This window comes from Talpa europaea (assembly GCF_964194135.1).
Source record: "Talpa europaea genome assembly, chromosome: 2".
NCBI lineage: Eukaryota > Metazoa > Chordata > Mammalia > Eulipotyphla > Talpidae > Talpa > Talpa europaea.
The window spans coordinates 5,957,838-5,983,395 of NC_140068.1; the positions used below are offsets into that span (position 1 = coordinate 5,957,838).

A 25,558-nucleotide genomic window follows, 5' to 3' on the forward strand; every position below is an offset into this window, starting at 1 on the left:
TGGAGCGAGAGCAAACTGAGTGAGCCCATACGTTCCTCTCCTCTAAGTTCAGCGTTAAAGATGAATCCATCATGCACTGGAGAGGCAGTTTCTTCTAGAAGTAGGGGAAGGATAATGCATATTATTAATCAATCATCTTGCAGACTCCAGACAAAAATTATGTCATTGGTCTCCTTCACCAAGCATAATCCATTTTCATAATATCAGGGACTCCTCATGTACTTATCAGGGGGTCTGTGTTTTTCTTGTCCACTTTACTTTCCAACATTAAATAATCTTCACTTTCTTATTGTAGCCAAAGCAAAATCCTTTCACACAGCGGCATGTGTGTTAGATGATTTTAGCTTTGCTATCAATTTCTAGTCTTAAAGCTCGACTTTTATTGGCGGCTATGATGCATTGCAGAATCCATAGCAGTTCTTGGAATTGAGCTAGGTGGGCAGTTCTGTTTCATGCATTCTGACCACCCCCTTGTCACCGCTAATGACTGAGTGGGTATCTTGACCCTCCTAGCCAGGCCTTCGGTGATTATTTATTTTCAAGTACCAGAGAAAACTTCACCCATCTGACAAAACTGTATGAAAGATTTGAAGGATGAGAATCATATATTTTTGAGATTTGATCTAATTCATTCATAACTTATTAGCTGCTGTATTGCTAACTGGTATATATAAATAAAATGTTCATAATAATCTTGAAGTAGTTTATAATTCACTAAATTAATAACCTCTATATAATAATAAAATGTTTTTGATACCTTAAAGTAATTTTATAATTCACTAAATTAATAACTTCTATATTTAAAGACTTGCCATTTATCTTTAATCTTCATATCCTGATAAATTTTCACACACATTTTTTAGTTAAGTAGGGATTTTGACAATTTCCCTTAATAGCTTATCAAGTGAGTCATCGAATGTGAGTCACTGAGACCAACTCTTGTACATGCTCTGAAATAGCAGTTGTTTTACTAGATTCATATAAAATTCCCACCCCCATCTCTGTATGAGAGCATCCCAACAAAAGTGGGGGAGGGGAATAGGACTTTCCTGTTGAATGTGATGTGCATGAAATGACCATTAGCCTTTGATCATCTGGGAAGTCGTTGACTTTCTCCTACGTGCAGTTCTTAACCTGAGCGTCCTTAAAAGAACTGATTTCAGTATAACTGGTTTCATTTTGTAATTACTTACAATTTTATCTTAACCATTCAAAACTTTATGACTCCACCAAATTTCCAAATCAAACACAAATGCTTCAGAACTCATCATCTGGGTGTGAGAATAATATTTGTCATCACATAATACTTGGCACTTCATTATCATTAAAAAAGGAACTAATAGCTATGATGACTTCCATGTATTTGTCGACTGCCAGTATTTTCTAGACAATGTGATAGATTCTTTATATAATTTTTAGTTTTCACTATAACAGACTGCAGGGATATTGCTGTTGTTCCACTTTTGCAGGTGAAGTAGCTGAAGCCCAAGATCATTCATTCATTCAAAAGTCTTCAGAGAGTATACTTTAAGAACAGGCACTGCGCTAGGTACCAGAGATGAGATCATTTACTTGAGGTCATGCAACTATTAAGTGGCAAAGTTGGCCTCAACAAGCCCATTGTCTCTGTCATCATCACTGTGTCTTGATAATGACTCAGCATATACTAGGAAAGTTAAAAATACTATTGAAACACATGGAGTGCTAAGAAAGTAATTTTTTCTTTATATAAATATGAAATGTGATTCTGTCACCCTGGAGAGTAGTGATATGTACATACTTTCCCTCATTCCAGCATTACCTCGACAAACCAGAACTAATCAGGGATTGCCTGAAGTTAGCCCATTCTCCTCTAAGGCCATAACTTAGCATTAGCATCATGAGCCAGGATGAGGATGTATGTCATTTCAGTGTATGTCCTTGCATTTGTATTATCTTGTATCCAAGAACACTGCCTTGCTAAACAGTCATAAACTTCTTCCAATTTGTGTGTGTCAGCCATTGAGGATATGTGTGTGAGCGGTAATTTTGTCTTGTTTATTGTTTTCCAGTGACCCCATAACTTTCTGTTTGTGATCTGAAATACTCAGAGCAAGAGATTTTTACAATCTTGAAAACAGATTATATTTTAATTACTAAATGTAAGCCAGGTTTGTGCTGATGAGTGATTTGTTGGAATCAAAAGACCCAACTTCATGCCCATCACCAATTTCAGTGTGACTCTCTTTTCATCTGAAGAGGTGACCATGATACTAAGAGATGCTGAAGTGTCATGAAGACTTTAGCCCACTGTCCCAGGAAGAGGGGGGTGTCTTAAATGCTTCACAGTTGGCAAGAATAGGAAAAACAATACTCAAAACCCCTCCTTTTTGGTTTTATGATAGTAGAATATTGGTTGGCAATTGGAATAATTCAAAATTAGGGAGCATGGATATTCTCTTTAATTTTAATATTTAAATATAAAAACAATTTCTCTATCAGAAGAAAAAAATAATGATGCTCACAATTCTTTTAGTTCCAAGAACTCAAAATGGACAAAATAATTTTGAGTTTCCTTTCCCTCAGATTTCATTCTAGGTTGACACTCTCTTGCTAACTTTGTGAGGAAAAAAAACTGCCCCCTCAGTTCTGTTTGGTCAATGGGGAAAACATTGGCACCCCACATGGCTGGTACCCTCACAGCAGCTCGGAGTCAAGCCAACCTGTTTCTTCCCAAAGAGGAGGCTGGCGCAAAGCCTGCTGGGATGTGCCTGGTGACATCATGGCTCTGGTGGGGGCTGCCCTTGTTCCTAAGTGGACACAATCCCAGATATTCCACTTAAGGAGCCTCCTAGCGCTGGGGCCTCTCTCTCCCCTCGGAGGAGAGAACATAAGCAGCTTTTCATGCTAGTATCTTAATGTGAAAAAGTGTTGCGTCAGACCTGTCAAAAATATCACAAAATGCATTTTATGTCATTAAGAATTCTTATTGGAAGTGTTTTGATAAAAGTCCCATCCATGGCCAGAGCTGACCTTTTCCAGAATGGTAAATAACAGATGTTTATTTTTCTCTTTCTCGGACATCTGTTTAACAACTTTGGACATAATGAGTACAAAGAAAGGAAAGCATATGCCAATCCCTTGCTGTTTTTTTTCTTAATATTAGAAATATTGTTTTAGGGGAGTTTTTTTAAAAGTTGTCAAGTTATTATTTTTAGCATGGGAAAAATTGGTTATCGATTTGACACAGTGGCATTTTCGAGAACATAGCTGTCTCCTTTTTTCTCTGCACACCCCTTTGGGTTGATTCCAATTCACATGATTTCAATTATCATGTATTTCCTAATACCCAAATCTGTGGCTTTAGGCTGTACCATGTGCTTCAACTTCATACCCTTAATTCAGTGAACTCCTTGAATCCTCTACATGTTTGTTCCCTGGGAACCTCCAATTTAACATGTCCAAGCCCATGACCTTCCTCGTGTGCCCCTCACAGCAGCCACCTACCACCCACACACCCACAAAGCCTTGTCTCCCCCACCTCTCTTTTTATCCGGTCACTTGTTACATTAATTCACCTTCCTTACATCTCATCAGTGAGTCTCTCTCTGTCCTCCCTGTCTGCACCTTAGTCCAGAAGCACATGTTTAAATTCCTTCAATGATGTCTCGTTGGTCAGGGCTGAAACCTGTGCTCCCTGGCACCCCTTGAGCACTTTTTCCTTCTTCATTTCTGATCGCTCCTCCCTCTGCTTCCTGTGCCTCTGCAAGTCAGGTCCAGGGACAGTTTCAGGAACACGAGGTACTCGGGTCCTCTGCAGCCCTGTCTGCTTTCAATCAAGTCTGCCATGAAGACTCAGCTTAGAAACCCAAGGCATCTTCCCACGCTGGCTAGATGTCGGTCCCGGGTGATTCCAGGGCCCTGTGTAGCCACCCAATATGGTCTCAGAGAGTGTCATCCAGTCCTCCTTTAAGTGGACAGATTTTTCTTAGCTTTGACGTCAGAGACCAAGACATAATACATGTTTGTCCCTAGCCTCAGTACACTATCTGGTACATAGTAGGTGTGCAAAATAAAAATTAATTTTTCTGTAATGAATTCGTGCTCTAAGTACTCTAAGGAGTACTGTATTTATGTGCGTTGTTAAATATTTTTCTCTTTCTTTGTAGGAAAAAATGTATCTGATATTTAAATTTCACTTTTTGTCCCTTAAGAAATAGATTATATAACTTTAGAAAAAGATACAAAGTATATAGACATTATACTGAATTTGTATATGTGGACTTAGGTGGTAGAATACTAGAAATAATAATTTTTTAGTTACAGAGAATGAATATTTTAGCCTATAATCATTTTTAAGTAGATCGGAGAGCCTACAGCTAACTTTCCCACACATGCTACTTCCATCTGAGCCCATTCTCTCTCTCTCTTTCGCTCAGTCACTCTTGCTGCTTTTTTATTCCCACAGTTGTAGTTTAGTCTGGCACTTTGCTGCTCTGCCATCCTATCCTATCAGCTCCTTACTCAATGCACTATACCGCCTCCTCTAGAGACTTTCTTAGAGGGAGTTCTTCAAACTTCTGTTTTTACCACTAGGAGGAAATTCATTTACACTCACCTTCAGTTTGTTCATTTCCTTACTTCCATTCACTGGACAAGTCTCTATTAAGAGCCTTTCCACAACCATACACTACATTAAGTGCTGCAGGCATACAGAGTCAGTCATGAAAACAGTCAACCCTGTGCTCATTATGTTTCTGATCTGGTGGGAGATACTACTAAGCAAATGGGCACTTACACACACAAGAGCTACCAGAAGAAGAAGAAGATCCTTGATTAATAAGTCATTCTTGATTGGTGTGGCCCTACTCTGGTATAACGTATGTCCTTACAAAAAGAGAAGAGGCATAGAAACCCACAGATAGTCCTGTGTGATGATGGAGGGAGAGACAAGAATGATACATCTTTAGGCAAAAAAATGCTAAGGGTGGCCAGCAGCACCAGAAGCTAAGAGAAGGACAAGAAGCAGATTCTCCCTTGGGGCGGGGGGTGGGGTGGGAGCGAGCTTACTTGGCCTTGTTGACAGAGATTTCAGACTTCCAGCTTCTAGAATTATGATTTTTTTCTTTCTTTAAGCCTCCTAGTTTATGCAACCCTGCATGCAGTTGCACCTTATTTGTATTAGGAAACCTGTAGTTTCTGTTTTTATCCTTAGGAAGTCGGCATTACTGATGGAACCAGTGCCCCATCAAGGCTACGTTGAGTTAACAAGAAAAGTTCTTGACTTTGGAGGATATTTGCATTTAGACAATCTCACTTTTAGCTACCCACTTTATTTTAGAGTGATCGTTTAATGGCCTGGCAAGAGCCACTGTGCCTATAAAAGACTCTATCATAGGTTAAAGGAAAATAGTTTCTGGCTTTCTAATCCCCTGTGGCCTCGCTCTACAATAGCACACACAGCTTCAGGGATCATGGGTTCACATCTGGGCTGAGGAGGCTGAAATGATTCCTTCTTCTTCCCTTTGTTGCTTTTCTTCTCTGGGGCTGTGATTTGTGGAAGGAATGTGGGAGATAGCAGCGGGTCGGAAGGGAGGGCTCAACCTTTGCTGAGTAACACTCCAACTTGCTTGTGAACCCCTCAGACCCCCACTGACCCCAGGCTTGCTGTCTTGGCCCTCCCTGGTAGGGGGCGCTCTACTTTGACCTCTGTTTTCTCAGTGATTTAATACTCAGCAGTTCTGTTACTGCTTGGTGGTTTTTTCCTTGTAAAATTCCCATCTTAACATTTTGAGTTGAAGTAAAACAATAGGAGAACAATCCTCCTAATGTACTCCAGAACAAGATGTCCTGGGGTCATTGGCAACAACTGGTGTTCTCTCAGCTTTCAAATTGTGTGTGTGTGTGTGTGTGTGTGTGTGTGTTTTCAGGGGATACTCTCCAAAGCTATAAGATACTGATAATTTTCGTTTCACTGAGGGACTTGAGTCAGGGGAGGTAGGAGGAGATCATCATTGTCCATTTGTTTGAGGGGCTTGCTCTAAAAGGGAGATTGTGTGCTTCCCTCAGAGTCTTTGTGTTGATGACATTTGTAGTGTTTACTGGGAGCATACAGTTATCCAGAAAATTCAGGCTGATGACAATAGTATTTGAAATGCTACTGTAGGTCTGCTTCTAGGGAGATGGGAAAAAATGTATGTTCTGAGGGACAAGTGCTTGTTGACTTTTCAAATGCAGCCAGAGCGTGTTCTTTATCAGGGAACGCAGAATAGCTCCCACCGCTGGCCTTCCTGTCAACCATGTCAAGGGACAGTCTTAAGTACTTTACTTTATACTTTATTAATTTTTCCTCCTTTCGTTTGCCATCTAGGCTCAGAAACTGGAAAATAATTTTTTTTTTACTTTCTTCCTCTTTCTCATTTAAGCTGAAATTGATTTCTTTCTGAGCTTATAAGAAAAAAAAATTAAGCTGTAGTTAATGCAATTGCCTGTGCTGAATAAAAATAAAAGACTAGTTTACCTTCAAGCTGTGCTTCAACAGAGGAAAGAGCTGTTCTGGCCCTGTAAGGATTTTGGACATGAGTGTCACATTTTACAACAAAAATATAGAGTAATTGTAGCCAATATGGAAGTAATAGAATTGTTTATTTGGTAGGTTGGGAGAAGGGTGGTTTTTGTGTGTGTTTGGAAAATTAGGAAGCTTGGAGACACTCTTAAATCCATCAGCATCTCCAGAACTCTCCTCAAATGCTTATTGTCATGACAACCATCTCTTCATAAACCAAGGCTCTCACTGTAATACAGATGGGTCGGGAACAAGGTAGATTTGCCATCTGCTTTGTTTTCTCTGAGGGACATTTTTTTTTTTTTGATCCCCATGTCTGATCCTCGTATCTGAAAGTCTTGACTTATTTTTCTTCTCGGAGTCAGAGTTGTAAGATTAATTCTCCTATTTCCTTATCTTTCCTCACATAACTTATTTATTATTAAGTGGGGAGGAAAGGATACTTATGTGTGTGTAAACAAGTAAGCACGTTTTAATGACATTCCTCTATCTGTCTCACAAAGTCTGAGAAGAGGTGCAATATTGTAATGCAAGAGTTTAGTCAAAAGTGAGATCAGAGTAAGTAGGAGTCAAGCCATAATTTTCCCAGGAAATAAGTAAAATCGATCATACTTTGGAACATTGTATGATGATCCGTGCTTCCTGACAAAGGAGTTATGCAGTCTATAATAAACTCTGTTTTTCTTACTTTCCAACAAAATTGAACTAAATTCTTTAGGAGAAGAAAACTTTCCTCTCACTAAATGAAGAGAAATTCACCAAATAAATGAATGGTTACATTAGGAACACAGACCAGTACCTTCATCCGCCCCCTTTATCAGAGATACAGTGACATTTCTCCTATAAATTTATTACCAAAACTGAGAATTTAACTTTTTAAAGGAGGATATTTAGCATTTTACAAGTTCATATGTGCTGAGAATAGAATTAAGATATATACAGCCTTTAAAAAATAAGAAAATAAGTATCTAAACATTTAAAGTTGTGTGTGGTAAATCGCTAAATAAAGGGTAAGGAAAATATTTCATGAAGTTCATATTTAAAGTCAAAAATAATTTCCATCTTGTTTCATAACTATTTCACATGTGCTGCAATAGCTAACTCTGGACCTTCAAATCCTGAGGTGCTTTTACAATATGGATCCATGTTTCTCCATTTTTGTAGAGACGTTCTATAATTACCATTCTAGATCAGAGGTAATTTATTGTCACACATTTTTAATGTCCTTTATGTTGATATGTAAATGTAATCAAATGCTGGTAAATGATTAAAACGTCCCTGCAATACTCTCTCACACACAATACATACCCAGAAGCAGAGAGAATGACTGATCAATAAGTACAGGCTGATGTCGAGAGCACAGAAAAACAGCTAGAAGATTCTGAAATAGAATCTTTATGCACTTTTGTGGGTAAGTCTAATAATTTTTCAGAGGAGTATATTTGGAGTGTGGTTCCTTGGATCTACTTGGGGGGAGATGTGGGAGAGGATGGAGTTTATAACCAAGCAACCACTGAGTAAAATTGAAACTAGTTTTGTCTTTGAATTTCCTTTCTCACTGAGTAGGCTACACTAACTTGGCCACACTGTACCTCGAACCTGCTCAGAGGGAAGACAATCTTCTGCATTTCATTTATAACTCAGACAGAGGTCTATCTGGAAAATACCTCAGGTCCTTCCAAGAAAGTTCCTGTTGGTTGTTCTCTTTCATTTGAAAACAATGAGGAAGAAGTGAAAACACCCAAACAATAGAGTTGCGTTTATAGTGACATCATAATTTTCATCATCTCATCCTCATATTTGTTTCTTTTCAGCACATTAATGAGGGATGTCTGGGGTACAAGTGATTCATTAATCATATTATTTTTCACTGAGGTAACATCGGTTTACAATATACTGAATATGATTTAGGGGGGTACAGGTCCACACCTCCGCAGATGCATGTTACCACACCACCCCCACCACTACAGCACCAACAGTCCTCCACGACACCATTAATATGAAAAAGTCATAGCTTTATTTTAAAGCCTCTGAACTGAATTCTTTAATTTCTACTCAAATTAATTAGCTTCAAATGCTAATTGTGGCAAATTGTAAACTATCCAATCTGTCACCTTCAGTTCTCAGCACTGGTTTTATTGCTTAGCCTTTTCTATGAGAACTCTGCTTCAGTTCGCAAGGCCGGGAGTCACCCCTGGGAAGTTTCATTCTGCATATCCTGTGGCAAATAAGGAGCAGCAAACAGTGTGACAGGCGATGAGTTCAACAGAAAACCGTTGACCATTTCGAATGGGGGTGGGTGAAGACAGCTGCTTTCTGGAGTTGCGACACATCTTGCTTTGTGTATAACAAAACCCCGAACATGCTTTTCTTTTTGCCTCTTTTTTTTTTTTTTGCATATGTATTTTAGGAGAAATATAACCCACATGCTCTTGTTCCTTCCACGTTTAAATGATGAAAATCTTGTTTTGTAAGAGTTGTTTGAAGTCCAAGAAGTCTTTTATCCTTTTTATTATGCTTCCTGTATATAAATAAACAGCAAAACACGGCATTATGACCACAGGCAAACACAAAGTGCCCAACTGAAGCCTGAAGTTTGGCTCTAAAATGTTTTAGACCAAGACATTCTTCTCTGGGAGCTTTGCAAAGACAGTGCACCCTAACAGTGCAAGCCTATTAGGATGAGGTAGGGGAGAGCACAAATACGCATCGAGTAGAGATTCTGGTATTCTAGAATGTCTGCAGCCCCCCAGCTTTCCCCATAAGCCTAAATGGTCAGTCCATCTGCATTTCACAGATGGGATCCTACATTTTCAGTAACTGGCTGGAGGCTGCCGAAAAATCTCAAGCCAGATCCACTTACCTTTTCAACTTACACACTTTCATGACTTCCCTCCTCATTCTGTTGGAGGGTTGGGTGGGAGTGTGTCCTTCAGACATTGAGAAAGTGCCATGTTTGGAAGTGACTTGGAAATTCTTAGTCATCAGGCTTGGGGATGGTGTGTCTGTTGTAGCCTCAGAAAGAAAGAGCTTGGTATTGGCAAGGTAGAGATTTAGTGTGGTGGTTGTGTGGATATTGTGTGTGTCTGGGGTGTGTGTGTGTGTGTGTGAGTACATGCATGTGCAATAAATACTTCCATTGATTTCAGCAGGATACACACAGCAGTGGTGACGTGGGGCTGGCTCGCAGAAGAAGGCTCATGGTCTCGTGGTTTACGACAATTCTAGATTATATTCTTATTACTGTTTATTTTATCGTGTTCACAGTGGTACATGTTGCCTGCATTTTATTGTGTAAAAGTGGTGTATATCTGGTTAGAGTGGTGCATGGCATTTTTTATTTAAATGGATTAAACTCATTTAAAAAATAATTTTCAATGCTTGCATTGCTACCGGAGAATATTAAAGGATCTCTCTATAATGGGAGTGCATAGATAAAGGAGAATCTAAATTTTTATTTTTTGGAGGTAGGAAGATCTGTTAAACTATACCATAGAGTACGTGATCTACAGTGTGACTTTCAGTTTCTAATCTATGGAGGAAAAAAAAATGACAAAATAGGGAACTTGAAGAAATGAGGAAGTGTTTCCACAGTCATGGAGGTTATTCTCGTATTCTCTCTGTTCTATAGGTTTTCTCCCAGAAATCCCAAGCTGTATTCAATTTGGCTGTCACTGTACTATAACCTCCTTTTCCCTTATTATTATTTCTTCTTCTTCTCCTTCTCCCCCTTTTTTACCTGAGTCTTTGGCATGAAAGGGACCACAGGTGAATTATTTAAATCTTCTTCCATTGAGTTAAAGCAATACAAAAAGAATGCTGTAGACAATTTGACATTTTGGAGCACATTGGGGTCATCGTATGTCTGAGAACATGATGAATTTTTTTGAAGGTCAGGAAACTATTATTTCTTCCAGTAGATTTGCTAAGGGAACCAACCACCTGCTTTCTAGCTTTAATACATAGCACTCCCTGGGGAAAAGTGACTTTTTTTCTTTCACAGGGTTTCTACTCACTTGGCAGTGGTGTACATCATAGCTGTGGAAATGGGAAACATAATTACTGCAGCCTTTAATTGTTCTCATGCCTCTGCTGAAGAGCCATTCAGATTTATCTCTTAATCTCTAGCAGTGCAAAGAGCTATACAAGCTATACAAACATTCATAATGTATTAGTCATTTTATCCAAGGATCTCTGCGCACTTCCCGGCATCATTTATAAGAGCCTTGCTACACCCAGGACGAGAGGGGGCAGCTTTAAGGCTGTGTGCTAAAGCAAAATAAGCCCATGTGTGGCGTCCCCAGTAGTGTGGGGAGGAGGCCTTAGGATCCCGCGGGGCCCAGCCGAGGGGAGAAACTGTCAGGAGCTCCTTTCAAGCAAGATCAAGTTAACCACTGAGGAGAAAATACAGTTACTTTGTAGTGGAGGACGGAGCGGGAATGTCTTTAGTGGTGATAATCTGGCTGTGTGTACAGTGAGGGTCATCTGTGAAGAGAGACCTCTGTCCACTTCATTAGACCCCTGCCCCTAGAGGGGTAGAGAGCCGGACTTGAGATGCCTCTCCGATCCCACCACACCCTGTCTCCAATTCAGTTACTAGACCTGTGAACGTGGACTAGAAAAAAAGGCCCATATTTGCTTTCTTTTAAAATTTATTTTATAAAATGGGATTTCTGGGTATCTGATGCCATTTGATGTCAATAAGCTACTGTTACTCATTTAGGGGCATGCACTCTGTTTCACTGGTTCTGAATGCCATAGGCCGCCTTGTCACTAAGCTGGGAGCCCCCGGGTGAGAGAGGCGTAGGTCACCTCAGTGTCACCTGTACGGAAATCTGTCACTGATGCTTGAACTTATATCCCAGCGGAGCAGCTAGCTCCCGGCAAGTGTTCAAGGGTGTTGAATGCCTCTTATCTGGGCAGATCCAGTTAAAATTGCATGTTAATTTTTTTTGTTTGTTTGTTTTTGAAAGAACAGTAAGTCAAAGGATTGACAGTTGATGTGAATAGATAGTTGGGCCAATATAATTTTGTTGGGGATTTATTATTTTTCTCCACTAGTTATGAACTGTGAGTGCTAATGACCATTTATTACATACCCCAAGGCACTTAGTTCTTCTATGGGTAGAATAATTTCGAGACAAGTATATTGGAAGAAAGGATCTAATAACTTTCTTCAGTAAGAAGTTCTGAATTGCAGACAGGGTGTGGTGGGATAGGAGAGGCATCTCAAGCCCGGCTCTCTACCCCTCTAGGGGCAGGGGTTTAATGAAGTGGACGGAGGTCTCTCTTCACAGATGACCCTCACTGTATGCACAGCCAGATCGTCACCACTAAAGACATTCCCGCTCCGTCCTCCACTACAAAGTAACTGTATTTTCTCCTTGTCTCATGTTCTTTGAGGAGGCTAATTGTCATCTTCTCTGCATCTTCTCACCCTTTCCCCAGGAACTTGCAGAGGGTATTGTCCAAGAGTATGATAATCCTGGGCAATATGCAGATGGACAAGAGGACTAAATGGAAGGGTTGTTTTTTTTTTTTTTTTTTTTTTGAGAGATCTACATTGTTTCCACAGAGGACTAGGAAATTATACTGGACCCAGACTGAAAACATTACTAAGAAACATACTTCAGACAGATTTCATAATCACCTGACTTGTGTGGCATCAGCGGTTATGGCGAGCTCCTTACGCACTTCAAGACCATTAAAACTGTCAGCCTTAAGTAGCACTGAAGACTTGAAGTGATAAAAAGGATGATTCAGTCTAATATGTAAGATTGCCACAGAAAGTGCTCCACTGGTTTTCCAAATCAATTGCATTCATGGGCAACTTCAGTTCTTTTGCAAGATATTCCTGAATTCATCCCCCGTGATTGTTCCAAATTTTTGGAGGGCATTAAATAGCATGGGATAGGTTTCCCTGGAGGTGACATTATCAGTTGATTATATTTTCCGTTGAAGGCAGGGAATGAGAAGAAAGAGAAGACCTCACTTTTGGATATTATTTTTTTTTTTCAAATCTTTAACTTGCTTTTAATGAAGAAATTTTTAAAATCTGTTTTTCCCCACTTCTATAAATAAATGCATCCTTTTCTACTAAACATATCATGTACTTGAAAACATCATAGAAGATAATAGAGACATTTGCATTCACAGTAATTATCTAAAGCATATGAAATAGTGATGGGGATATTTCCAAGAAAATTTTAAAAGAATTTTGTTAAGAAAAATATGTCCAACAGTATCAAAAGACAGTATAATGTAAAACCCAATAATTTCTTTGCTATGTAGCTTGTGGGTTAAGGCAGCTTATCCTTGAATTATACAATTTTAAAAGGGATTATCAAAATGTTTTGTAGTTCATATAAAAATATCCCTAGTAGATACCTTTTGTATGTTGTGCCCAATTCCCAGTCATTTCCTCTTCTTTCCCTGTGCCCTCTGATCCATATGGACTCCATGGTGATGATGGTGGTGGTGCTGGTGGTGTCGCTGGTGTGTGTGTTAGTCTAAAGATATTTTATTCCCTGCCTCAGTCACTGGTTATAGCTGGTTATAACAAGGGTAGGCAGTAGGCACCTGACTGAAGCTTTCTCATGAGAATTTGAGAATTGTGAGAACTAGTGGAAAATCAAAAAGTTTCAAAGAGAAGTGTGCATTCAAAAGAGAAAGAGAGATAGGAAGAGAGGTAGAGGGACTTTCCTTCTGGAGTGGTAACTTATAGCTCAGGAATCAATTGGTAGATATTCTTCAGCTACTCTGTAAAGTAGCTAAACAGAGCATTTTAGAGTGAATTCTGATACCTATAGAGAAGTCTCATTTAATTCTAGATTAAGTGATAAGAACATTTATTATATCATGTCCTGGGACATTACAAGGTAGAATAGGCATCAGAGTTGTTTCATTATATGTATTAACAATATCTTGAAAGACCTAGTTCTTTTCTTCTTTCCTGCTTTACATTTTCAATGTTTTCTTTATCCCCCGGCTGATGAAAGAATGGCTGCAGCAATATCAGTTACTCCATTCAGATATGATACCACACCCAGAGTGATGACTCTCACGCCAGAATCTCCCCCTGCCCAAGGGATCACCCTTAACAGCTCTTGAAAGTGAGTTTAATTTATAGTGTAAATTTATATTGCTGTGATGAGACTTCACACAAAAGAGGGCCATGAAGACTTCGAGGCTTAAAACTTCCCTCATAAGGTTCCTTTGAAGCACTACTCTGTGGATTTGGTTTATCTTACTGGACATTGGGTACTGACAAAGAGTACTTCCTGCTGCTGTAGGCAGTGATTCTTCCAGAGCAAGGTTAGTCCATTTTGACCCAAGGCACTCACTAGGTAAACAGCTGCAGGTTGTAGAGATGCCTGTTCTTTTTTCTCCCCAGGAGGATTGAACTTCAATCACTGTTTTTAAAAATCCTTTTGCTTTTCTTATGAATAAAGCTGCCCAATTTCTCTCCAATTGCAAGTTCTTCTTTATGTGAGTGAAACCCACTCTTTCCAACAGAAAGATGCTTGCTCGAACAAAGCTAGACTGGTATGGGACTTGGTATGGCTGAAGGATCCAGCAAAATGTGCAATAAATTTGAACTTCTCCAAAGCAGATGTTGGTGGAGTCACACATCTATGCTTTGAATGAGTACACAATCTAGCAGGATTTGTAGATAATATGTGTATTTGACATGAATATGGTGTAAGATAATTATCTGTTGGAGGTATGTGAAATGATGCTCAACATCATTAGTCATTAGGGAGATGCAAATTTCAAGTACAGAGCTAGTGTGATAGCTGCAACAACATGCTTAGATCTCAATCATCTCAAACAAAAAGGTGAGGGACCCTTGGAAACTAAATTAGTATCGAAACAGTGGAGATGTAGAAAGGAGAGGGGGGTTTTATTTATTTACTTTTTAAAAGATTATTTTATTTATTTATACAAGCACTGGATATAGCAGAAGTGCAGGAGGGTGAGAGAATTCACCAGAGCCAGAGCGGGGAGCAGAGCAGGCAGAAGGACCAACGTACACTGCTGAGGGGAGCAGCAGGCGGCAGGAGAGGTCTGCGCGCCATGTGGGACCCTCGTCCAGTGGCCAGGGATCGAACCAGCGCTGCAGAGGCTATGGGCAGTTTGGCAACACAGCACTCAACTGCTGTGCCACCGAGGAGGCCCAGGAGAGGGGGGATTTTAATATTACTTCACAGAGAATTGATGAGGATGATCAATTGATTTGGGGATGATGGCATAGACTCTGAGGTCTTTCTCCAGCTTGGGCTCTCTATGTGGATCATTATCTATTGGGTGGCAATGATTACTTAAAGAATGGTTCTTAACTATGTAAGAAGTGATGAAAGTGTCTAGTCATTTAATTCTGGCCCTGTGATAATTCCAAGACCCCCAAGAAAAAAGAAGCATCAAGTAGGCCAACCTTCAATACTTGACTGCTCAAGGAAATAAACTTATATCCTGATGTTTTTATAAATACAAATATAGGTAGCTAATAGAAGCATAATATTAGTAAGAGAAAAATCAAAAAAGAGCAAAGAAAATGGGATTTCTGGAGCCAGGACCCATGGGTAAGGAGGAACAGAGGATGGAGGATGGAGAATGTGGGCTGTCATGGGCTACCAGCAGAAGAACTGGGAGCCAGTTTGGAAAGCAGCAAACTTGATAGCTCTCTTGATTCTGTGATGCTCCTGTCACTCTGGCATGTCTAATTTGAGCTGCTGGATTTATTTGATCCAAATTCTGTAACTTATTGCAGCTCACAGGAGGTGGTGTTAATTGTGGTCAAGGGCACAGGCTCTGGAGAGTATATTCCCCTCTCTGACCTTGCCAAATACATAAGCTGTCTGAACATCTGTTTGCTTCTCTGGAAAAATGAGATCCCCATGGGCCTCCCCGGTGGCGCAGCAGTTGAGCGCTGAGTTGCGAAGCTGCCCGCAGCCTCTGCAGCACCCATTCGATCCCCACCTGCTCCCCGGCCACTGGAGGAGGGTCCTGCATGGCGCGCAGACCTCTCCTGCCGCCCGCTGCTCCCCTCAGCAGTGTACTTCGGTCCTTCTGCCTGCTCTGCTCCCCGCTCTGGCTCTGGTGAATTCTCTCACCCTCCCGCGCTTCTGACTGTACCCAGTGCTTGTATAAATAAGTAAATAAATAAATCTTAAAAAATAAAATAAATAAAATAAAATGTCTTTAAAAAAAAATGAGATCCCCAGCAGTTCCTACTTCTTAGGGTTATTGTACTAACAGAGTTGAAAATTACTTGTGTCCAAGGGGCACTTAGCAGTCCATAGTGAGTGCACTAAATCAGTCATCTCCCTCCTCCTCCTCCTGCCCCCCAACTTCTTCCTCCTGTTCCTCCCTATTGTTATTATTAGGCCCCTACCACATTGTCAGTGATATTAGAAAAAGCTTTAATATCCCAATAAGCCTTTAGAAAATAAGGACACACTTTAGTATTTGTTACCAGAAACAGTCATAACATCACCATTATTCATCTAAGCTCATTCTCCCTCTAGTTACTCACATATGCTATTGTATTAGTTATTCGCATATGCTATTGTATTAGTTATTTGCTTATGCTATTATATTAGTTATTCGCATATGCTATTGTGTTAGTTATTCACATATGCTATTGTATTAGTTATTTGCATATGCTATTGTATTATTCACACATGCTATTGTATTAGTTTTTGCATATGCTATTGTATTAGTTATTCGCTTATGCTATTATATTAGTTATTCGCATATGCTATTGTGTTAGTTATTCACATATGCTGTTGTATTAGTTATTCGCATATGCTATTGTATTAGTTACTCACTTATGCTATTGTATTAGTTATTCACATGTGCTATTGTATTATGGTGTGAAAAAAAAAGCATGACTTTGTGATGAAGCATAACAGAAATTTAGTGACTTCAGTCCTGCCTATATTTCAATTCCTATTCGATTCCAGGAAGTTATTAAACATTTTTTGCACCTTAGCATCTTCAACTAAAACAAATGATAGTAATGGTCACATAGGGCTCTTAGAAATATCTAAGTGGAAAGCATTCACACTTTAACACTAAGTACAGAACTTTATAGAGTTGGTTGTATGAGTTAGTGAGTTTCTGTAGATGTGACACTAAGGCACCAGGGAACTTAATGTCACCTTAAAATTCATTGCCATATTAGCTTTAAAGAAAATTGCTGCCATGATGCATCAGTACGTCTATTCATGAACAGACACACCAGTTCAAATCCCTGGTCGCATTGACTTCATCAGTAATGAATACTTTGATATTAAATCAGCTTTTCTGGTCTTGTTGCAGGCTTTGTGGATTTGACCCTCCACGATCAGGTCCACCTTCTGGAATGTGCCTGGTTGGAGATCCTCATGATTGGTCTGGTCTGGCGCTCCATGGAGCATCCGGGGAAGCTCCTTTTTGCTCCGAATTTGCTGCTAGACAGGTGAGTGATCTGACTGTAGTTTGGGGGAAGCGCCTCATTTATAATCACTACTTTATTCCTGAAGCCCTTTTACTTAGCACTCCATCAAGCTCCCACCAGATTTATCAGATATGTTTACACATGAGTGAATGCAGGTGGCAGAGGATAAATTCCCACTAGACCTCTCAGCTGCATCTCACTATTTCACACATGTATCATTTACCAGCTCATTCAAGTTTATATTCTAGGTACACAGTTGCTGAGAACAGTCATGCAATCATTGCATTCTGAATATGTGTATATATGTGTATATATTTATACATATACTTATATATGTGCATATATACACAGGTATGTGTTCGTGTACAATTATCAACTGTAACTTTCCAGCTTCATCTTCATCTTGTATTCTATAGAAATAAAATAACGAATCACCTTCATTTAATAAAAAAAATTTTTGGCCCATGTACATCCCAAACAAAATAGGCTTGTCATTTCCTTCCCATCAGGAAATGAGGAAATTTGACCAGCATTCTGAAAGCCACTTCCAGCTCTATGACTGCCTATAAGCTACTTGCTTATTTTAGAAAATGAAGATTTTGATTTTCAAATATGCTACCTTATTTATCATATTATATTTGGGTGGACTTGAAATACAGCTTCTATTCCTTCTTTTTCAGTGCTTGCTTGGGATAGGGTTTACACATTACTCAACAGCAGCTACCACCGACTGAGTCCCACCGGCACCGGCTGCTGTGTGAAGCGCCTTAAATACATGATCTCATTTAATCACACAGCTTTTGTGGGGAGCTATAGCTCACATTTTATCAGAAGGAAGTTAATTTCAGAAACATTCTGCTGTTTGCAAAGAGCATGGGCCTGGCTAGATAACGGTGGAGCCAGGATGGAATTTAAGATCTCGCTGGCTTGGGCACACTTGCACGGCTTCCTGTCCTGTGTGCAAGACACACTTTTCCTGTTCACACTCCTCCTGCTCACACTCTTCCCTTTCACAGTGCCTCCTTTTGGTTGACTGCTATCACCGTTGTTTCCAGCCATCTCTTGTCTGTGGGCTACAGAACACTTGGACTGGAAAGGACCATCTTCTAATTGTCTCTTGCAAACTTTTTTTGCCTCCGCTCAGCAGCCCTAGGCTCCCAGGGTCCCGTGATGCCTCCTTGCATGTCCCTCCATTTCAGAGTTGCCACATCTCCTGTCTTGCCTCCCCACACCTGCCAAGCCCCCTGGAGCAGAGTTCCAGCAAAATTTCTTTAAGTGCTAGAGAACTGGACATGTGTTGGTTACTTTTGTCATGTTGTGTTACTACAGTTTTTGGAAAACAGTGATGGTACCGCTCAGGGAGCAAAGGCTGCTGTCTGGGGCATTTATTCCCAAATCACACGCTTGAGAGATCACAGAGGGTGACTTCTCATCTTCTTCCTTAGAATCACATGCACACGTATTCTGTCAGCTTTCTAGATGCTTCTATGGTGCCTTTTCCTTTCCTCTCCTTCCCCTTCCCTGTTTCTCTTGTCATTTTCTCCTCTTCCCTCCTGTTTCCCTTATTTTCTCCTTTTCTTTACACCAGTCTCATTAACACATTTTTTTCTTGTGTGGTAGCAGTGTGGTTCCATGACCAAATTTTAACAAATTTGTCAATGGAGATCTTGGACCACACACAGTGGAATGTGTTTTCAGTGTTAAGGGTGCTGGATGGCCACACGTGAGCTGACCTGTCCGTGGGTGACCACCTCGTTCATGCCGCCTCTGGCACGCGCTCTCTGAACGCCGTCTCCAGCCGCTGCATCCTGCATTTGAAAGGACTGTGACATTTCCTGACCCAGTGAACCCCTTTTGCCAGCAAGGCTGTATTGCCTAGGATTTTCTCAGCTACCTACTTCTCTTTCTTTCTTACACACTCTCATTATGGCTAATTTTCTCCAAACCACTTACTGAACTATGAGTGACTAGAAGTCTCAGCTTCTGCATTTTTACTTGTAAAATTCTAGGCTTGGATGAAGCTCCTATGACCAAGATTTCTCACCTTCTGCACTATTGATGTCCTTGGCTGGGTCATTCTTTCTTGTGCGGGTCTGTCTTGCATCTTAGATGTTTGACAGCCTCCCCAGGGCTCACAGCACTACTGCTCCTGTGACTAAGACACAGGTGTCTCCAGGCATTCCTGAATGTCCCCTCTGGGGAGAAGGAGAGGTTGGTGCACAGTTACCCCTGGTTGCAACTGCTCCCTCCTCAATGACCCTTGAGCGCTCGTCTTACCCTGTCTCTCACTGAGTGCGTCATTTTCCTCATGAGTCTGTTCCTTTTGTTGTCTATGTAAATGAGATCAACACTCACTTAGACGATGAAGCTCTCAAGTTTGAATTAATGGACTCTGTTACCTCCCTCACCAGATTAACCAGTGAACTATCAAGTCATTTCTGAACGGTGTCTTTTTGCCTCCCTTCCTCTGCTCTGGTACAGGCCCCTGTCATCCTGGGCCAGGTTCTTGCTCTCTTCTGTGAGCTCTCTTCTCTCTGACACCTCCCTCTTCCCTTCAGTCCTTCTGATGCATCCAGATTCAGCTTCCATTGGCTCTCTCTTCTCTTCAGAAAGTACTGCCTGGACTTCTAATCTCCATAGACAAGGAGCCCTATTACAAATGGCTCAAGCACAAGCAGCTTGCAGAGCTGCTTCAGTGATGTGCTGAGGAAGACAAGCGCATGTGAGTAAAAGAGGGGGCTTTGGGGAGCAGGTGAGCTCTTGTCCTGGGCACTGAATTCAGCCTGAGAAAGTGATTTCACACTGCAAGTGTTTCCTCCACTGAAAGGCTCTCTATCTTTAGGATTCCTTGTCAGAGTTTTATATATTCTTTCAGGCTCACTTCAGATGTCATTCTTCCATTAAACCTTTCTTTAAACTCTCCTCTTTGAATAGAGAGGAGCCTTTATGTTGCCTGCATTTGTACAGGGTTTCCTTTCACTTCTAGTCTCTCCTGATAGATGCTAGCTGTGATCATTTGTGTTATCTCCCCTCCTGTTTCATAAACTTCCTGTGGGCAGGAACCAGATTTTATTCATATTTTTGTTACCGCCAATGCACAGAGTCTTCCATGATTCCCAATTAATGTTTGTTAGTTGCACTGATCCAGGTACCCCCTGGCTTATAGCTTATCTGGTGGTCATGTCTCTTGTTCTGGTCATATTTAGGTCCATGTTGGAAATTAGAAAATCAAAATTTTATAAAAACTCATGTATTTCGTGTTCATTGTTACTCGTCAATTCCCGAATTGCCCCATATAGATGGAGCAGAAATTAACATCCGTTTTAGAAAGGTTAGTTCAATTCCTAAGTGCATCTGGCTTATGATTGCAGTTCTGATTATATAACTTTTAAATTCCAACTTTTAAATTCCAAAGGGTATATATAATAAGCACAAGATCTTATTTTTCCCATATCTAGAGCCACTCTCCCATACAATCTTAAAGATAATGCATTAAAAAGATTTAAGAACATGTCAGTGATTAAAAAGATATCTAATTCCTTTTCTAATTCTTAACATGGACCTAAATATTATAAAATTTCTGTATTACTCTCTTTGGTATTAGACAATAACGGCTTTTGATGGGATTGATACATATATAATAGTAAAAAATATTACAGCTTATTTGAGATTTTATACATTTGGAAGATGGCTTTTAAAAATTATGTTATTATTGAAGTAACATTGATTTACCCCTGTTTTAAGGGTACATGTTCATACCTCTACAAATATATATTAGCACACCATGCCCACCACCAAAGCCCAAATAATCCCACCAGAGTCCTCTGGGCCTCTACCCTACTGTGTCCCAACCCTGTACCCTCACACTTCTGGTAGCCTCAGTTCTGTAGCCATATTTCAAGGGTTTATTTTGTCTCTTTCTTTGCTTTGTTTCTTTAGCTCCCACATGGGTGAAATCATCCAGTGTTTGTCTTTCTCCGTCTGGTTTATTTTGCTGAATGTAATACCTCCACTTCCCTCCATGTTGCTGCAGTTGGCATAATTTCCTCTTTTTGATAGCTGACTAGCATTCCATTGTCTTTGTCTTCTTTGTCCTCTCATCTGCTCTTGGGCATATAGGTTGTTTCCATAACTTGGTCATTGTAAAGTATGCTCTAGTGAACACCAGAGTGCATAGATATCCCGTCAAATTCATGTTTTTGCATCATTTGAGTAGCTACCTAGGAGAAGGATTGATGGACATATGGTAGCTCTATTTTTAATATTTTGAGAAATTTCCACTTTTCCATAGAGGCAGATGCTGTCTATATCCCCACCTATAGTGTATAGAGGTTTCTTTTTTTCTATACCTTGGAAAATACCTGTTATTTCTTGTCTTTTTTGATAAGGAAATTCTCAGAGGTGTGAAATAGTATCTCATTATGGTTTCAGTTTGCATTTCCCTGGTGATAAGTGATGACGAGCATTTTTTCATGTGACTGCTGGCTATCTGTACGTCTTCTTTGGAGAAATATCTATTTTGCTTTTCTGCCTCTTTTTTGATTGGTTTATTTGATTTCTTATGGAATTGTGTGAATTCTTTGTAGAGTTTGATATTAGCCCCTTGTTGATGTATGATGAACAAATATTTTCTTCCATCTGATAAGATGTCTTTTCATTTTAATCATAGTTTCTTTTCAATTACAGAAGCTTTTTGGTTTGATGGAGTCTCATTGATGATTGCCTTTCTTTCCTCTGCCTCTGTAGTCAAGTCCCCAAAGACACTACCAAAGTCAGTGTAATGGAGTGTTTTTAATTGTGTGAATTCTTTGTAGAGTTTGATATTAGCCCCTTGTTGATGTATGATGAACAAATATTTTCTTCCATCTGATAAGATGTCTTTTCATTTTAATCATAGTTTCTTTTCAATTACAGAAGCTTTTTGGTTTGATGGAGTCTCATTGATGATTGCCTTTCTTTCCTCTGCCTCTGTAGTCAAGTCCCCAAAGACACTACCAAAGTCAGTGTAATGGAGTGTTTTTACCATGTATTCCATGGTTTCATATTTTACATCCAAGTCTTTGATACATTTTGAATTAATGTTTATGTGTGGTGTGAGATAGTGATCTAGATTTATTATTTGGATGTGACTGTTCAACTTTCCCAGCATCATTTGTTGAAAAGAATTTCCTTTCTTCATTGTATGTAAAGTAGCAAACTACAAAATAATTATAGAAAAGCCTGTTGTGTTTCTATATGCAAACAATGAACTAGAAAAGAAAAAAATCAAGAAAACAATCCCATTTACAATCACATCAAAAAGAATTAAGTATCTAGGAATTAACTTACCAAAGGAGGTGAAAGACCTAGAGAAGAAAATCAATGAGACATTCTTAAAAGAAATAAAAGAAGTCACAAAGAAATGGAAAGATCTCATATTCACAGATTGGAAGAATTAACATTGTTAAAATGACCATCTTATCCAAAGCATTATAAAGATTGAATGTAATACCTACCAACAACCAGTGGCATTCTTCAAAGATATAGAGCAATGATTGCTGAAATTTTTATGGACTCACAAGACCCTCAATAGCTAAAGCATTCTCGACAAAAAAGAGAAGAGATTTTATACTCCCAGACTTCAAATTGTACCACAAAGCAAAAGTAACTAGGGCCTCCCTGGTGGCACAGGTGGTTGAGCACTGCGCTGTGAAGCTGTCTGCAGCCTCTGCAGCGCCGGTTCCATCCCCGCTGACCTCAGAGCAACCCACATGGCGAGCAGACTTCTGTCTCGCCCGCTGCTCCCCTCAGCAGTGTATTTCATCAGTCTGCCTGTTCTGCTCCCCACTCTGTCTCTGGTGAATCCTCTCACACTCCCACACATCTGGCCTGTACCCCAGTTCTTATAAAAATAAAATAAATCTTTAAAAAGAAAATCAAAAGTAATTAAAACTACATGGTAGTAGGAAAAAATAGATACACATATCAATGGAATAGAATCAAAAGCCAAGAAATAAACCCACACTTTCAAGGGCAGTGTGGAAAATGACTTTTGAGTGAAAACTGAGGAACACCATTTAGATATTTGCCTTGCATGTTCTCAACCCCTTTGATAACATTTATCTCTTTGATTAGCTTAGGTAATTGATCTGATCTCCCTGTTACTCTTTCCCCATCATATTGTTGATAGTTAATATTTTTCAAAACAAAATGTTAAAATCCATAAGTTTCAAAGCAAACCATTTGAGGCCTTGAAAGCAGAAGACATGTATTATCTTCATTTGTATTGTATCTCAAACTTGGTGACACTACCTTTGAAAAATGTTGGTTCTGTAGGCTATTTGCCTTATATAGAACTAGGGAAAAAATAAGTCCAGATATCCCAAGTAGTTCTGTGTTGCCACTGGTGTTGCTAGTCCCCCATGGATTACCAGTGTTGTCAACAGAGATGGGTTTATCTGAGATTATGACATTCTGTTCTCAAACCTTCTTTGCAAACCCAGGCAATTGTGCTTTCCAAGCCAAAATCAATATACAAAAGGAGGATACAGTTTCCCCCAGTCTTTCCTTGTAATTACTCAAATGTTGGTATCGGCAAGTGGGGTTTAAGTGACGGTAGAAATATAAAAACTAGTTAGGCTGCCATCCCACTTTGTAAGTAGAGGGTATTTCCTATCTTGTATTCATTTAAAGAGTTGTTTCTTGATTTACTCCTTGATGACAACCACTGATACCTTGATTCCAGCAGTTTATAACTTTCCTGGTAGTCATATGCTTGAAGGCTAATTTTATCCTTGATATGCTTTGCCTCTCCACAATTTCCAGTCCTTCTCATATCTTGCTGCAATGAATTCCCAGCACTTAATGCTGTCATACCTTCCCATGACCAAGAAATAAGGGTTATTATAAGTATAAAGAAGCTAGTCATTTATTTTAGAGTGTGGGGGTGTGTGTGTGTTTTCCAAGGGGAAAGCTAAAGATAATAAGTATGCCTGTGAAAGTCATTAGTAGATGGAGAAAATGCATTTTCCACTTAGCACCTTATCCGTTGGTGTGTTTGGTACCAGAAAACACAAATATGACCTCAGTGTCTACGAGGAATGTGTCTCTTCATTTAGTCCTGTGCTCATGATGGAAAATTATAGACTGGAAACAGAAACAAAAATGTTCAAAAGCTATCATTCTCTGTGGGCTCTCTGTTTCTTCAGGCGTAAAGTTCTCTATCACTGGAAGGCAGTTGCGATGCTAGAGGAAGCCATATAAATTGTCTGTTCAGAAAAACTACCCAATTTCCAGGGGACTGTCTAATTCTGTTTTATGTGTGCCATCCATGCTAACAAATTCTGAGAAATATGTGTGGATTTCTCAGGGCAGCCAAAGCACTCTCTTTCAACATCTACTCACTCTCATAGAAAAACCTATTCATCCACTTGAAAAACAGGGCTTGATTTGACAGCAGAATATTCTTTTAAGCATCTGGCCAGAGGGTTGTTGATCTAGGTCTTCCCATTGATCCTGCATCAGGGGGGCTGCCGGTAGGAAATAATGATGGACAACAAAAGTTCTTTTACTTGTAGGCATGAAATAGGAATGAGTTCTCTCCCTTAACAGAAAACAGGTTGCTGCTCCAGAGAGAACATTTTGCCTCTTCTGCTAATGAGCAGACTGTTTTTAGATGATAAATTCATTTTAAGTGAAAAAAAAAAAAAGGCATTCTCTAGAAGCAAGAGCATTCTGATTTCAGAATTTTTTTTTGCAAATATGTAAGGGAAAAAATGCAAATCAAAATGTTCACATCAAAGAATGCTTCCAGCAACACTTTATTGGCCACCCCACCCCTAACCCCCCATTTAAAACTTGACCTAAATCTTGCAGATTGATTCACTTGAACAGCAGTAAGTTCTGAAATAAGTTGATGAATTAAGAATATAATGCATCTGCAGGCTCTTGGGCATAATGAGAAGGACCTTCCTTCATGCTCCTTTTCCAGAATAGTCTGCTCTGAAAAATGTGCACGTCACCAAAAGGAGAGCATTTGAATGGCTGAGGGGGCAGGTGGTGGAGGAAGCAAGGGCTGGTGCATCAGCACAGGCAGTCCTGGGCAGGAGACCTATGTCACTCCATGACTTTGCTGGCTTCCCTACATGACATTCAAGGAGTACTTTAGTTTGCATGGCTCTCAAGAACTTTGTGGATAGTCTTTTTCACTCTACCATATGGAATGGAGTGCAAAAAGATACAAAGCTAGTGCCAACATCTATTTAACCTTGTTAGTGAGGACAGATCTATGCTGGGTTATCTACTGCTATATCTCGTTCACTTGATGAGAATACAGGCAACAAAGGGTTTTGGTAATTTGTATTCTGATCTGGATCTGCTGGTGCTTTCTAGATCTGAGTCCCTAATTATTTAATGGCAAATGCCAATTGATTGATTCTTAAAAGACTTTAGTTTAGTGCCCTGACAAATCCTGGCAACATGAAACTAAACTGAAGAGGAGAAAAACTGGGACTAAAAGAAGCAAGAAATTATCCAACATAGACACACAGTAGAATTTCAGAGAAGTCAATTTGATCAATAAGACAATCATGAAA

General features: G+C 39.7%; 1 protein-coding gene across 2 annotated transcripts in view; it reads left to right on the forward strand.

Moving 5' to 3' along the window:
* Window positions 1-25,558, forward strand: part of ESR1 (estrogen receptor 1) — a gene marked incomplete at its 3' end in the record, with an annotated part of 250,975 nt that overhangs the window by 168,473 nt on the left and 56,944 nt on the right. For both annotated transcript variants that reach the window (XM_084257024.1, XM_084257025.1), the window contains exon 5: window positions 16,868-17,006. In XM_084257024.1, coding sequence (XP_084113150.1) covers window positions 16,868-17,006 — 139 coding nt within the window. The remainder of the gene's footprint in view (window positions 1-16,867; window positions 17,007-25,558) is intronic.